The sequence below is a fragment of the Myxocyprinus asiaticus genome, chromosome 37, assembly GCF_019703515.2.
Source record: "Myxocyprinus asiaticus isolate MX2 ecotype Aquarium Trade chromosome 37, UBuf_Myxa_2, whole genome shotgun sequence".
In the NCBI taxonomy this organism is placed as follows: domain Eukaryota; kingdom Metazoa; phylum Chordata; class Actinopteri; order Cypriniformes; family Catostomidae; genus Myxocyprinus; species Myxocyprinus asiaticus.
In genome coordinates, this window is record NC_059380.1 from 42125301 (window position 1) to 42142500 (window position 17200).

The 17200-nt window shown below is 40.4% G+C and overlaps 1 protein-coding gene across 1 annotated transcript in view; it reads left to right on the forward strand.

Moving 5' to 3' along the window:
* The first annotated feature begins 11247 nt into the window (after nucleotides 1–11247).
* LOC127427812 (heterogeneous nuclear ribonucleoprotein L-like) overlaps nucleotides 11248–17200 on the forward strand; it is a 63625-nt gene continuing 57672 nt past the window's right edge. Inside the window, exon 1 of the mRNA XM_051675616.1 lies at nucleotides 11248–11542. Within this exon, the coding sequence (XP_051531576.1) occupies nucleotides 11402–11542 (141 nt within the window). The 5' untranslated portion in view covers nucleotides 11248–11401. The remainder of the gene's footprint in view (nucleotides 11543–17200) is intronic.

The following is a 17200-nucleotide window of genomic DNA, read 5'->3' on the forward strand; positions in this document are numbered from 1 at the left end:
TGTTTTGCAACGAAGGGCAAATGTGCAACTGGGTGTATCAAATTTCACCAGATTATAACATGAGAATAATTGAAAATTCAGCAAAGTGCGCAGAGCTCGTCGCTCACACGTCTGCTCCTTGCATGGCGTTATGTGACCCCCAAGAGTTATGACAATTTAAGTAAAAGTGGCCACACCCACTTTGTACGCTGAATCAAAATTTAAAACTTTTTTTGATAATTATAGATACTGGGACTCCAGAGAATCTTTCTGCACTGGTTTGGTTCAGATCGGGCGAATGGTCTAGGACTAGTACGAAAAAGTAGTTTATCCAAACAATCCAAAATAATGGGGAAATGAGTGGGCGGAGATAAAACTGAACAAGGTCAAAAATCGCAGGAAAAATTATGTTGTTTCTGGGCCGTACGGTTCAAATGTTATAGCCAAAAGTGATTTTCTTGTTTTTGTTCACTGTAGCTGCCACCTGATGGTGAAGTCAACTTCCTCTGGTCACTTCCTGTTCTTGTTTTAAAGAGAACAAGCATGAATTTGACAAACACATGCTGAACAGAAATCTGGTTGATTCATGATCGTCCTGGTGAACTTTTGATCATGTGAATAACAACACAATTCACCTGAATGTTTTTTCATGTATAGCTTTTGATGTGAGCGTTTATGTGGCATTCTAAACTGACAAAGAGATTTCAAACATATGGTGTTATTTAACACACACTCACACACACTCTACACACACACACACACACACACACACACACTCACAAACACACACATACACATACACACTCACACACAAATACACACACACATACACATACACACACACAGACACAAACACACACAAAACACACACACACACAAAACACACACACATACACATCACACATACATACACATACACACTCACACACTACACACACTACACACACACACACACACACACACACACACACACAGACACATGTTGGTGCAGCTATCTTTATGAGGACTCTCCATAGACATAATGATTTTTATACTGTATAAACTATAGATTCTATCCCCTAACCCTAACCCTACCCCTAAACCTAACCCTACCCCTAAACACACACACACACACACACACACACACACACATGTTGGTGCAGCTATCTTTATGAGGACTCTCCATAGACATAATGATTTTTATACTGTATAAACTATAGATTCTATCCCCTAACCCTAACCCTACCCCTAACACACACACACACACACACACACACACATGTTGGTGCAGCTATCATTATGAGGACTGTCCATAGACATAATGATTTTTATACTGTATAAACTATAGATTCTATCCCCTAACCCTAACACTACCCCTAAACCTAACCCTCACAAAAAACTTTCTGCATTTTTACATTTTCAATAAAACATCATTTAATGTGTTATTTCCCTTGTGAGGACTGCTGGCTGGTCCTCACAACATAGGTGATCTCAGATTTTGCTATCTTTGTGGGGACATTTGATCCCCACAATGGAGGTTAAACCTGTACACACACACACACACACATACACAGAGAGACACACACATATACTTGGTGCAGCTATCATTATGAGGACTCTCCATAGACATAATTATTTTTATACTGTATGAACTATAGATTCTACCCCCTAACCCTAACCCTAAACCTAACCCTAAACACACACTCTCACACACACACACACACACACACACACACACACACACACACACACACACACACATTCTAACCCTACCCCTAAACCTAACCCTCACAAAAACTTTCTGCATTTTTACATTTTCAAAAAAACATCATTTAATATGTTATTTCCCTTGTAAGGACCACCCAAAAGGTCCTCACAACCAGAAATGTCCTCACAGAACAGGTTGATTCTCAATGCTTGGTCCTCACAAGTATAGCAAAACCTGCACACACACACACACACACACACACATACACACACTCACACACACACACACACACATACATACACACATTACAGTTTTTTTCAACTGCTTACACACAAAATCCTTACTTGTCACACAATTTCTGAAACCTGACACTCAAACACCAGAACCACACACCAAATCTGCAAAACCATACACTAATTCTCGGCCTTCGACTCAGTTTTCAATTTCATAAAACACTTTTTGCAAAACACAACACACAATTCTCTATGTAACACACAAAAATCTAACAGGAAGTATCTTGATTTCCTTTTTCAAACACAACCAATCAATATGCCACACTAATTCATCAGTGCCTCACACTAACTCCTCACATGTGCAAACACTCATTGCTTTACTTAACACCAACGAATCATGGCTTTAGAATAGGTCAAAGGTCAAGTTATAGGTTTTGAACAATGGATGCAAACAATGCAGACAGAGTAAAGGGAGTTTGAGGGAGAGTCAGAGGACGAGGCAGAGTTCGAATTAGAGGAGGAGGAGTTCAAAGAGGAGCAAGAGGAGGAGCTGGAAGGGGAGCAAGGGGAGGAAGAGGACAAGTCGGACAGGGAAGAGGAGGAGGACAAAGACCAGGAACAAGAAGTATGGTCTCTGATGAGATTAGGGCTACTGTCATTGATCATGTGATCAACCACAGTTTAACAATGAGAGAGGCTGGACAGAGAGTCCACTGCATGATTGGTCACAGTCTGGTGGGTTATCATACTGTACAACAGTACAGCTGACTGTAAGAAGACATTCTGACTATATTGTATAAAATAGTATATATTATGTTACAGTTTATGGCACACACTCACACTGTTCTTGAATCTTCTACAGAGTGGAAAGGCGAAGGTTTCATGGTGGGCGAGGTCACGTTCACTGAAGAGCAAGAAACGGCTATCATGAATTTGGTTTTGGACAATAATGCTATAACAATTTGCCAAATACGCAATCATATCCTTAATGATGCCACAATTTTTGCTAACATAAATGCTGTGAGCCCCTCAACAATACATCGTGTCCTCCAGAAAATTCAACTGAGAATGGAACCGCTGTACAGGGTCCCATTTGAAAGGAACTGTGACAGAGTCAAGAACCTTCGACATGACTTTGTGGATGTATGCATACAACACTTTCTCCAATATATCAGACTTGCACCTACCAAGTCAGGCTATTGGGTTGTGCATATACTGATCTACATATTCTTTTGTCTTTTACAGAGAATTTGAGATGGATGCCCATGCCATCATCCATGAATATATTTATGTTGATGAGGTGGGCTTCAGTCTCAACAAAACCAGAAGAAGGGGGAGAAATGTCATTGGACAAAGGGCCATTGTCAATGTCCCTGGACAACGTGGCGGAAACATTACAATGTGTGCTGCAATTACACAGAATAGTGTCCTGCACATCATGCCACACTTGGCCCCTATAACACGGATCACATCATACGTTTTCTGGATGCTGTTCATGATATGCTTGTTCAAGGTCTGCAGAATGAAGACCAGGCAAGATTTGTCATCATCTGGGATAATGTCTGCTTTCATCATGCCCATCAGGTCCAAAACTGGTTTGTTACTCATCCCCATTTTTCTGTTGTCTACCTGCCTCCATATTCACCATTTCTAAACCCTATTGAGGAATTTTTCTCCACATGGAACTGGAAAGTGTATGATCATCGTCCCTATGTCAACATGACACTTCTCCAGGCAATGGAGGAGGCATGTGGAGACATTGACGCTGCCTCCATCCAAGGTTGGATATGCCATACAAGGAGGTTCTTTCCACGGTGTCTGGCAGGAGAGAACATAGCATGTGATCTGGATGAAGTATTGTGGCCGGACCCAGCCCAGAGGAGAGATGGAGGCTAGATACACCCAACCATCTCGCCCACCGACAAACACACATACACACACACACACACAGACACACACACACACCATTCCTTTGGAATAATCACCTTTTTCAAAATTATGTTTGGTTTCTGTCCAACTACATATGGTTGATGTATTTCTTTCGAACTGTGTAATACTGTATTCACAAACACAAATGCTTACAGTGAAAAAATAAATAGTTTGGTTTCGTGTTTACTGTGAATTTTTCAACTCTCTCTGCCAATTACTTTCAATTTTGAACAGAAATGTACATAGGAGCTCATGAAAGAAGAGCTTTAGGTTTTGAATAACTGTGTGTATATGATATATCCAAAAACATAATATTATGGCAAAGGTGTTTGCAATGTAGGACAAATGTTTTCTTTTGATATGCCTTTGTGATATTTTGAATGCAGTGCTTCATTTTGCAAGAGATGTGAGGCATTTTGCATTTTGTGTGTTCAATTCTTGGATTTGTGTGTAAAGTTTTGAAAATGTGTATAAGCAGTGGAAAAAAAATCTGTAACAACCATTAAAGCAGTGATTACTCAATCTTAAGAAATTGAAAAAGGGATGTTTGTGTTTATTAATATTATGCTTTTGTGTGTTCATTAAAACTTCAGAAAATCAGTGTGTACTCCAGCAGAGAAACAGAAATCATCAGGTTTGCCTTCAGGACACTTCAGACCAAACAAACTGATTCACACTTTTTATCATTCAAATAAAATCATGAAAAAAATATTTATGCACTTTTTCAACAGAGTACTGTATATTTATTAATTAAACTAAAGAGAGTAAATCAACATCTTTCTGCTTGTATACAGAGAACTGAAAGAAACAGAAATGATACAGTGTATTGTCTCCATGAATATGAGAATCATTTTAATCTTCGTGTTCAATATGTCAATTGAATCTAACCAGTTTAATGCTCCTGTCCTGCTGTCTCAATAGATCACAATTATCATTTAACATTCTGCTCTTCAGTATATTATTTGACAACCACAACCCATGGTGGGTGCTAACAGTGCTTGACCGCATGGCAACGTAGGCCAGAATGAAGTTTAAGCCAAAGAAATCCAGGAGTATGGTAATCAGAAAAGGCAAATTGATAAAAAGGTTTAAGCTGCAAGTGCAGGGAGAGGATATTCCATCGATTGAGGAGAATCCAATCAACTGCCTCGGAAAGTGGTTTGATGACTCACTCACTAACAGGAACAACATCACCAACAATGAAAAGCAATCAGAGGAATGGCATCAGGACATTCAAAGCATGGCTCTACCAACACAGACTGCTGCCTAGACTCATGTGGCTGTTGACAGTGTATGTAATTCCTATGACAAGTGTGGAAGGAGTGGAGAGGAAGATTAACAAGTACCTCCGAAGGTGGCTGGGAATCCCTTCAAGCTTCACTTCAGTAGGCCTCTACATAAGATCAGGACTGCTCCAACTTCCTCTGTCATCCGTGGTGGAGGAATTCAAGGTGGCAATGTGTAGAGTGTTAATGACATACAGAGACTCCCAGGATGAACAAGTCAGACATGCAGGCATTACTACAAGATCAGGATGCAAGTGGGCAGCCGACACCTCTGTCGCACAAGCTGAAAGTATGCTGAAGCTACGTGACATCATTGGAATGCCATGCACAGGGAGACAGGGCCTCGGAACTTTCCATTTCCAACAATGGACAGATACCAAGGAGAGAAGAGCCATGATCCAGGAGGAAGTACGGTACCTGGAGGAGGAAGGACGAAGATCAAGGGCTGTGGAGCTAGCATCCCAGGGAGCCTGGACCAAATGGGACCTTCCCAAGAGGAAGATCATATGGGCAGATCTATGGAAACTGGAGCCTTTCCGCATCTCCTTCCTGCTGCGATCGGTGTATGACATGCTCCCAACTCCAACAAATTTGCACAAGTGGGGTATGAGAGAGGACCCACTATGCAAGCTTTGTGGGGAGAGGGGCACCTTGGTGCACATCTTGTCAGTGTGTAAAACAGCACTCACCCAGGGAAGATACAGATGGCGCCATGAGAAGATGCTCATGATGCTTGCTAACACCCTGGAGCAGGAGAGATGCAACAAACACCAAACACACAGGAAACCAACACCATAGATCAAGTTTGTGAGAGAGGGAGAAAAGCCATCAACCACAGTAAGAACAACAAACAACCTACTACAAAAGGCCCAATCATGGGATATGAAGGTAGACCTGGGAGGAAGGCTGCAGTTCCCCCAGGTCGTCCAGACAAACCTAAGGCCAGATGTGGTCCTGTGGTCTGAGGAGGTGAAGAAGATCATCCTGATCAAACTTACAGTCCCGTGGGAAAAAGGGTATGATCAAGCCTTTGAAAGAAAGAGTGCCAAATACCAGAATATTTTGCAAGACTGTCGGGAGAAAGGATGGCAGGCATGGCTGTTTCCAGTCGAGGTTGGCTGTAGAGGATTCCCTTCCCAGTCAGTATGGAGAATGTTCACAGCCATTGGAATGATAGGAAAGGAGAGGAATCAGAATGAGCTTTATTGCCAAGTATGCTTACACATACAAGGAATTTGTCTTGGTGACAGGAGCTTCCAGTGCACAATTCAAAACAGCAATAAGACATAGATAATAATAAACAATAATTAAAAACTGAATAAAAAATTAAAAAATTTAATAGAAAATAAAGTATATATAGAATACACAATAAGACAATATACAGCATATATATACTGTACATACATACACACATACATACATTTATACAGACATACACACACACATATATACACGTACAAATACGTAGTGCAAATCTAAATACAAATGTGTTATATACAGTGCAAGAGAATGTAATGGCAGAAGAGGTTAGATGTGTTGGATAATATAAAAAGACTAGATGGTGAATTGCACATAATTATTGCTTAATGGGGCAGTTTTAACTGTTCATGAGATGGATAGCCTGAGGGAAAAAACTGTTCCTGTGCCTGACGGTTCTGGTCCTCAGAGCTCTGAAGCATCAGCCAGAAGGCAACAGTTCAAAAAGGTAGTGGGCAGGGTGAGTGGATGAAGAAGATGAACCAGACAGTGATCAGAGAGTCCCAAAGCTGCTCTAGGGACAGAGTGATATGCAACCTTTATTGTTTTGTTGCAGTGATCCAGTATATTCCTGTCTTTGGTGGGGCATGTAATGTGCTGTTTGTATTTGGGCAGTTCACGTGTGAAGTTTGCTTTGTTTAAATCCCCAAGAATAATAATAACTGAGTCAGGGTATTGTTGTGCTGTGTCTGTGATCTGATCAGACAGCTGTTGCAGTGATGCACGCATTTGGCGGGATATAAACATTCACCAGAATAAACGAGGAAAACTCCCGCGGCGAGTAGAAAGGCTTACAGTTAATAAAGAGTGCTTCCAAATTAGGACAGCACATCTTCTTTAACATTGTTACATCTGTACACCAACATTCATTGATGTAAAAGCATGTTCCACCGCCTCTCATTTTCCCCGTTAACTCCGTGATGCTATCCACTCTGAACAGCTGAAAGCCTGGTAGATGTATGCGCTGTCCGGAATGGCTTCACTCAGCCAGGTTTCTGTGAAGCACAAGGCAGCAGAGGTTGAAAAGACCTAGTTTGTATGGATGAGGAGATGTAGTTCATCCATTTTGTTAGGAAGAGAATGGAGATTCGCTACATGAATACTCGGCAGCGCTGTTCGAATGCTGCTGTAAGGTGGAAGTCACCCACTGGTCCAAGGACGGTATCCAATGGCATGTCTGAAGGTCTCATTAAATAATACTTTGATTATTTGATTTGAGTTCCATGTTTTATTAATCTTTTCATTAATTCTTTTCTTTATTTCATCTGACTCCAATTATGAAAAAATCTCATTGATGTATCTATGCTATGAATTTAAGTTTTGTATCTTATTATTTTTTAATTCTCTCATCTAGACTGCATTTGTTATTTCAAGGTTATTTGGGTCCTGTGCTGGCTGCATGTAGTAATTGGCCAATAACCCTTTGTCAAATTCAGTGTCGAATAAAAGCGAGCCACGCACAACCGATCGAGCTGTTCATCAAAACATGCCATTGGATACGCGTCAAATTTAGACACCACGTTGACCTTTCTATAATCGACGCAGGCCCGGACTGAGCCGTTGCTCTTTGGAACCTTAATATTCACAGGTATGCAGTACATCTCTGCTCAATTGGGGGTGGCCTGTGGAGCATCGGGGACCCGAACCAATGTCCCTACCTCCATCACCGGGCATTTGTCTTGGAAATGCCTGGGCTCCCTGCAGATCCAGCAACCCGGCAAAGTTTTCATTCCTGTGCCCTCGTCAGCGGATTCACCAACCTGATAGTGAGAGTAGAGAGGGATGGGGAAACCGGTGGGTGGTGCAGCCCCTGATGCCGGGGAGCTGGTTTGGGAGGGGGAACCCCCTGTTTCTGGGAAGGAGGAACTGGACTGGAGGAAGAGAAGGGAAGAGAAGGAGGGGAGACGGAGGGAGAGAGAGAGAGAGAAGGGTCTCAGGGCTTACCGGCTCCCGAATATGTCATCATGTGGTCCTCTGCCAGCTGGATGGCCACGTGGAGCAACACCGGGTGGTGGCACTGGACCCACTCTGCTGTCCCTGCCAGAAGCTGGGAGATAAACTTCTCCAGTACCACCAGGTCAATCATAGACCCTACGTCGCACTGCTCTGCCAGCAACCACCTCTGGCAGGCATCCCAGAGCTGTTGGGTGAAGGCAAATGTGCGGCTGTGCTCGGCAAGTGTCAGTGAGTGGAAACGTTGTCACTGTTGCTCTGGAGTCCGTCTGACCCGTTGCAAGATGGCTTTCCTCAAATCCGCATACACCAGGAGGTTCTGCACTGGAAGCTGCTGCGCCACGAATTGGGCCTCCCCCAACAATAGTGGGATCAAGCGGATGGTGGGGGCATGCGATTGGCCAAGCACCCAGTGGGTGGTCTGCTTAAGCAACTCACCCAGCTTGTGGCACAGCAGCTTCCAGTGCAGAACCTCCTGGTGCACAAAGTGCTTCAGAAACACCTATGGATCATCTTGGGGGCCCAGCGGGAACATGGGGTGGGGAAGATGTGGGGTCCAGGGTCGCGGCAGCAGCCCCCTCCCAGGGCAGCAAGCTCCACTTGGGTCTGGAGGAGCGAGATGAAGCGCTGTTCCTGTTCCACATGCAGCTTGAGGAGGGCCTGATGCTGTGAATGGTGGAGGCTGGCGAGGATCTTTATCACATCCTCCAGTGGTGAGGACTCCATGGCAGCGTTCTTCCTCCTTTAATCCCGGGTTTCAGCACCAGTGTAACAAGACTGTGGCAGGTTCATAACTCTCTACCAAGGAGGAAACGGGAGCCGAGCAAACAATCCAATGTAAAGCTTTTTATTTTTACACTCTTCAGTTTAAACATAAATAAAAATTTGCTTTTCAGCATAACACACGAAGACGGTTGCGTGCGTCACTCTCTCTCTCACTCACTGGCATCTGGCTCGCTCCTAAATCCATCTCCAACTCTCCCTGCAATGACAAACGGCTTTTAGAGACAATCATTGACAGTTGATGATCCTTACTGTCTTCATCTCCCGATCTCGTTCTCCATTCACAAGCCGGCGCTCAACCACCCCCCACCACCACACACTTCATTACAACTAACAGCCTTCCCTTGAGTTCAGCTTTTCAACCATTTTATATTTAAACACACACACACACATACACACACACATACAGAAAAGGCTGGATTTGTGCGGCACACCTCTGTTCTTGTGGCCTACATAGATCAGTGTGGTTTTCCAGGTTTAGCAGCAGAATCTTTTGTGTGTGTGGAAGATAAAATGCCTCCTGCAGAAATGTGTTCCAGTGCTAGAGAAACACCTGCCTCACAACTGCATGTGAAAAGCTTTATTTGATGCAAATTCACCCATTTCCTCCCTATAGTGAACAAAGGCTACAGAGTTTTTAGACATCACACATCATTATTCTGCTCTTTATTTCACTAGAGGTTGTTGTCGTGGATGTCTGTTATTGCTGCTGGAGTGTGTAATGGTTTAGAGTTCTTCTCAAGTATATCCTGATGCTCAGAACGGCAGCAGAAATGAGTTTCTCATCTTGATCTCTAATTTCACACAGACTGAGATAAGCGATGAGGAGACACAGAGAGCTGCTGTGAATGTGTGATTACATACAATGCAAGTGAATGGTGACCAGAACTTTGTAGCTCCGAAAATCACATATAGCAAATATAAGTGGTTTAATCCATGTCTTCAGAAGTGATATGATAGGTGTGGGTGAGAAACAGATCAATAATTAAGTCCTTTTTTACTATCAATCTCCACTTAACTTTCACTTTTAGATGCGAAAGTATCTATTTCTCACTCACACCTATCATATCACTTCTGAAGACATGGATTAAACCACTGAAGTCTTATGGATTACTTTTATGCTGCCTTTATGTGCTTTTCGGAGCTTCAAAGTTCTGGTCACCATTCACTTGCATTGTATGGACCTACAGAGCTGAAATATTATTCTAAAAATCTTCATTTGTGTTCTTCAGAAGAAAGAAAGTCATACACATCTGGGATGACAAGAGGGTGAGTAAATGATGAGAGAATTTTCATTTTTGGGTGAACTATCACTTTAAATCACACTTAAAGACCATTAAAATCAAAGTCAAAACAGTTTTGTGGCTTTTAGTTCATAGTCATGTCTGTTAGCTGTAAAGTACTTACAGTAAAATAAAATAAAATAAAAATAATATAAATGTTTTCTTCTGGGAAAACTGAAACAAAGGTATTGATGACATCATCCTGCACTACACAGATTTATTGTCCAATCAGATGCTCTCTTGAATGAGAACGTCCCTCCCCCTCACACTGTAACATCTGAGTGCAGATGACTCATTCAACCACATAGAATACCCTAGCAACACTATTTACCTATATATCTTTAGATTTTCTGAATAACACCTTTTTGAGTGTTTTTTTTAATCCAGTGATTTTTTTTTGTACATTAATTTGTAATAATCGCATTCAATGAGGTCAGACTGACTTAATTACTCTTTAAAGAAAAGCACTGACTCAAATCCAGAAATAAATTCCACATGATTCAAATTCCCCATATTTGACACAGTGTCCATGTTTAAATCAGACAGATTTAATTGTGTTTGAATTTAGACAGCTGTTTGTTTTGTCAAGTTTTTTCGATTTGCATTTATTTATAAGGATTTGTATCACCATTTATAAATAGTGTATAGAATAATTTTGTATAAATAGTGCTTAATAAGCGTATTGTTGTAAAGCACTATCCATACAAATAATAGCTCCAGCTGATTATTATTTTCATATATTTTATTACTTGACTCCTGCATCATCTGTGCAGTCTGCGTATGTCTCGACCAATCAGAGCCGTCAGTCAGCGGCTCGTCGAATGAGAACCCGCCGTGATGCCGGAGCCGCAGTGAGAGGTGGAGTGTGCGTGAGCGCGCGGTGAGGTCGTGAACGCGCAGAGCTGTTGCCGGATGAGAGTCGAGCGCGTGTGCGTGTGCGCTCATATTCAGTCATTATTCTGTTCATCATCTGATTATTAAATCTGTCATTAGAGTGATTGATTGATTGACATGTCAGTGCTGGAGGAGTACGAGCGCGCGCCCAAGCGTCTGAAGCTGTGTGCGGAGGATGAAGAGGATCTGGAGGAGGGAGAGGAGTCTGACATGGCTGAGGAAGAGGATGAAGAGCGGAGCAGTAGCGCGAGGAGGAAGGTCAGAGCATCAGTATAACACTGTACATAACAATCATAAAATGTGAAGATACATGTATATATCATTTTTTTTTTTTTTTTTTTAAATCAAAGTACCATGGTACGTATATGTTCTTTCAGTGGCCGATGCTGATAAAGACAATATATAAAAATAAATAATAATCTAAATAGCAGGGTGCCAAATATAAATAGCCTATATATTACTATTTCCTGTAGATGTACATACAATTGCTGAATTTAAAAGTGCACTCTGTAAGTTTTTGCTAATTAAAAAAGTTTTACACATAAAAACATGAATAGCATTTCTTAGAAATATGATGAAAATGTTGCACACTCACATGAGATGAAGATCATATCAGTAACCCAATAAAAGTGGATTCATTTTACATTGAGCGGGTCATGTTGACAGTCATATGTCATGAGTTACTACCACTAATATTGACAATAATAATAACATGTTTACTTTATAAAGTGCTTTGACTTTATAGGCTCAAACATAAAAGTACATGTAAACAAAATAAGCAAACTAAACAGTAAAACAACAAACACAACATACTTGCAACAAACAACAATAGAGCCCGAGTCAACAGTATAATCCAGATTAAATGTCCAAACAAGAGGTCACTACTGGAGTCCTGAAACAAACTGCTATGAATTAATGTCCATTATAGTGATGTGTGCAGGGCGGGTTTACGACTTCTGAGGCCTCAAGCAACCAACTAACCCGGGGCCCCATTTTGAATTACATCAAATTGATTTTAAATCATAATTTTGCAGTATATGTAAGAAATCATGAGCACTCATGTTAAAATGAAGACTCCAGTCATATCAGTAACCTTATAAAAGCTGTTTTATTCTACATGGAGAGGGTCCACACGTTATATCACATGACCAGCCGAATACTACTCGCTTAATCTCAGTAACCATCCTGTTATTGGACACTTTCACTCACTGATTAAAGTAATAATGGATGACTGTGAATACTACATTTCTACAATGACATCTGAAACTGAAAACTGTTGATTTTAAATGATGCTGCATCCAAGCTGCTAGGGGTCACTGTAAGTCCAAGATGACACAAAGACAAAAGTTACTGAGTGCAGCTTTATTGCACGTTCTCCTGATTTTCCACAATACAGTGATAAAAAAAAAACAATATTTACCTACGTATATTTTTACAAAACATTTTTTAGTGAACATGGTGTGCAAAATCTACTTCACCCAGTAACATTTTGGAATTCAGTTGTTATTTATGAATATTATTATAACCCAACAATTATTAATTGTTGTCCAGTCAATACAGTATTACTATGAATACTTTGAGGATTTGTTGTATACAATAGTAATATATTCCTGTCTTATTTACTTTCACCTGGAGCTTATATTCTACTGCTGAGGCTGTATTTTATGTAAGCATTGTAGGCAACATTCGTATTGTAACAGTAAACATAAAAGGCACGGCGGCCCCTCAGCACACTAAAAGGGAAAAACATCGCCATTTATCAAGCGCTGAAACTGAAATAATCTGGAATCATGTTAAACATTGTAAAAGTCACCTCTTCACAAACTGAACTTGTTCTTTGTGACACCTGCACTAAAAACAATCTAGACACAACGACTGAAACAGAACGCAGGTGTCTCGACGAGCGTTTTTGAGACCTGAAGTTATTTTTAACTTTACACGGTGTCTAAAAATGTGCCGGTCCTGCGTGAAACACTGAAGAAACAGCGAGACACGGTACAGCAGTCAAGGACGTTCATCCTGCGTGTTTACAAAGGAAAACAGTGAAAAAACAGTGCAGACGAACATCATGTTACCCCCTCAAGTGGTTTTTGTAGAGATTTCCTACCGTGTAATTGCGTGGTTTGTGTGGTGGTTAAAACCGCTACTGGTTGTGTGTATAAAAACACAGACTAAAAGTAGCAAAACTGATGATAAACAAACATTTTCAGTGTAAAGCGGCAGCACTCAGTAAACAAACTTAAGAGTATCCACGATGACGGGTGTCAGTTTAGAGTCAAAAACCACAAGCACTTCTGGGACTGATGGGACGAGGATAATCTTACTGAGTGCACCTTTAAATAAGCATATTGTACACTGTATTTACTGAACATATGTGAAAACAGAAATAGTTGTTATTCAGTGACAGTGCTGTCTGTAGATTCTAGAACTGACACTATATGGAACAGCCAATCAGACGCAGCCAGTGTCAGTAATCTCATAATGGACCAATATCAGCTGATTAATTGGCTTGCTCGATATTTTGGTCTATCACTAGTATTGCCATCTGATTCCTTTACTGTACCAGGGTCAGTGTTGGGTGTAATCAGATCACAGAGTAATAATAAAATATGGTAAATATTGTAATGCATTATAATTTTAATTTTTGTAATCAGATACAGTTACTGACTTTCACATAAATTAATTACTTGTGCGTGCATTACATTCCTAAAATAATATTATTTATGTAGAACACATTTAAAACATGAATTATATTCATACGTCCATCTGTTTGCGTTTTATAATGAACGAGGAAATGTAGACATTGTTTTGAATTCGTTGAGCTGAATTAATTTTTTTAAAGTAACTTAAAAGTAATTAGTTAAGTGATTACTTATTTCATGAAGTCATTAATAAAGTAATCTGATTACAATTGTAGAGAAGTGTAAATTGTAGCAGATTACTATTTTTAAGTAACACTGACTTGCCCCACTGGGAGCGAACAACATTATAGTGACCACGAGGAGGTTACCCCATGTGACTTTACCCTCCCTAGCAACTGGGCCAATTTGGTTGCTTAGGAGACCTGGCTGTAGTCACTCAGCACACCCTGGATTCAAACTCACGACTCCAGGTGTGGTAGTCAGCGTCAATACTCACTGAGATACCCAGGCCCCCAAAGAAAGCTTTTTTGAATGTGCCTTTAATGCCTGAAAATGCTGTCTAGGTGGAAAAGTATCTTGTAAATACATTAAGTACATGAATATGAGTACCATAGTAAATACTGTATTAGACCATCACTGTACTGCCACATATGAACACACACACACGTGTGTGTGTGTGCACGTATGATGAAACACACGAAGAGGAAGTATAACAGGAAGTTTGGTCAGTTTCAAGTTTGTCTGATTCATGCAACTCAATTAGATCATATCAGATAATCATGCATTAGTGTGCTTTACATACTGAAGCATTTCATTCTTCGAGTTGAGCATGTGTCCTTAGCTGATGAAGATGTCACAGGTCACACTCTGACCTACGATCTGTCTGTTGGTGTACAGCACGAGTATTGGCATCACTATTAAGCAAATGTTTTAAAATGCTTGTCTGAATTGTAAATGGAAATACTTGACACTCTGCTATCAGCGTCATGTAAATGTGGTTTAATTTTCACAATATTAAGGTCAGCGCAGAGAACACACAAAGATATTTCACATGGCCTACTTACTGACCTGTATTTAGCAAAAACATGAGACTACTTACTTACCATAAAAAGAACTGCTTTGCCTTAGTATAGACAGACATCAGAAGTCATTTACGAAACCATTTGAGAGACCTGTTATTTTAAAATGAAGAAGTAGCTGATTTTAAATCATTTAATAAGTATCAAAAGTACTAGTAAATTACAGCACAGCTAATTCTACTCATGGCAACTTAGATGAGTGGCGGTGCCGTTCTTCAGTCAGTGAGTAAATGTCATCTGGTGCAAACAGCAGAGAAAACAACATGAAATAATGGTGCATTCATGCTTCATATTTAAAAGGTGAGCACAAATGAACGCCACCATGAAGTTGTAATTACTAGTGGGATTGTTTTGGAGTTGAAGGTGTGTCAATTAAAGATTCATGGCAAAATTTAAGCAAATTGGTATTGGACATAAATCTGTTTTGACTGTACAGTTTAGATTGTATGCCTTTGTGTGCCAATGATGAAGAATAAAGCTTGCCAGAAAATAAGACTGCTGGTTTACAAGGTGACAGACTTGTGCAACAAATAACATTTCCCATCGGTTGAATATGAACATGTCTCCTGGAAATGCAGGAGACTGATTGCTCATAAGTTCATCATTAGTTCACAACATTCATAATGTTTAAACCAAAATGTATCAAATGAATTCAAAGTCAAAACACAGATTAAAAACTTACATGAGCGTTTTCTTTTCTTCCCCAGTGGAGACGATGCAAAACGATGCGTGCTTCCCATGTGATTTTGATTCAGATTCATGATTCACGAAAACAAATCATCCAGATCACTTTTTCACCTGTTCAAAGAGATCAAAGTATTAATTTTAATTAATTCTCTTTCAAATGTAATGAAGTAAAAGTGAAAGTCAACAGAAATATTTATACCCAAGTAAAGTACAGATATTCAAAAATTGTACTTAAGTATTTGCATTTTGTTACTAAACACCTCTGATTTTAAGTGCCTGCATCACAGTATTAACGAAATCACTGATGAAAACATTTATTCAGTACAAAAGCTCTCTTGCATGTGAGATATTGCTTAAATATAATGTATTATTGATTTGTTAATATAATTATTTATTATTATTACTACATTGAAAATTACATTTTACTATAGAGTAGTGTGTATTTCTGTCGCAGTTTCTTCAGTTTCACGCGTCTACTTAAATTGAGCTTTTATTTTGGCGGAAAACTTAATGAAGCTTTTTTAGCTTGTATTTTTTTGATGACAGCTTCTCACTTCCAAATAAGTAGTTTGTTTTATGGCTTAATGTGCTTATTAAACTGGAAAAGGTTGAGATTTTAATTGTATAACAAAATAGTCTGCATGCATGTGCTGCACGCTTTAATGTTAATGAGCGCTCTGTATGTACATCTGTACACACAGTGCGCGTGATGCTAAACGTGAGGTGTGTTCAGTGTATGAGCGGCCCGCTTCACACATTCATTTTGAAGTGTGCAGAACATGCAGACTATGTATTTATTATATTTATTTATTATTTTTTTTATCCCCTTTTCTCCCAATATGGAATGCCCAATTCCCACTACTTAGTAGGTCCTCACGGTGGTGCGGTTACTCGCCTCAATCCGGGTGATGGAGGATGAATCTCAGTTGCCTCCGCTTCTGAGACCGTCAATCCGCACATCTTATCACGTGGCTTGTTGTGCATGACACCGCGGAGACTCACAGCATGTGGAGGCTCATGCTACTCTCCGCGATCCACGCACACCTTACCACACGCCCCATTGAGAGCGAGAACCACTAATCATGACCACGAGGAGGTTACCCCATGTGACTCTGCCCTCCCTAGCAACCGGGCCAATTTGGTTGCTTAGGAGACCTGGCTGGAGTCACTCAGCACACCCTGGATTCAAAGTCATGACTCCTGGTGTGATAATCAGCATCTTTACTCGCTGAGAGACCCAGGCCCCGACTTTAACGTTTTTCCTTTATCAGGGTAAGGTCATAAATGGTTGAACGGCACGTGAAGATTTTTGCCCATTACCCAGATTTCACTATGCATGTAAACACCTGTATCAGTGTTCTTACTGGCTTATCCAGTGTGTGCATGCCTGTTTATGTGTTGACATCAAAAACAGAGAATAATCTGATCTTTTCTTGCATTGTCAGATTTTTTGAATAAGCTGATTTTTGGTTGTTATCATCGTATTGGTGTGCATGTGTAACAGCTGG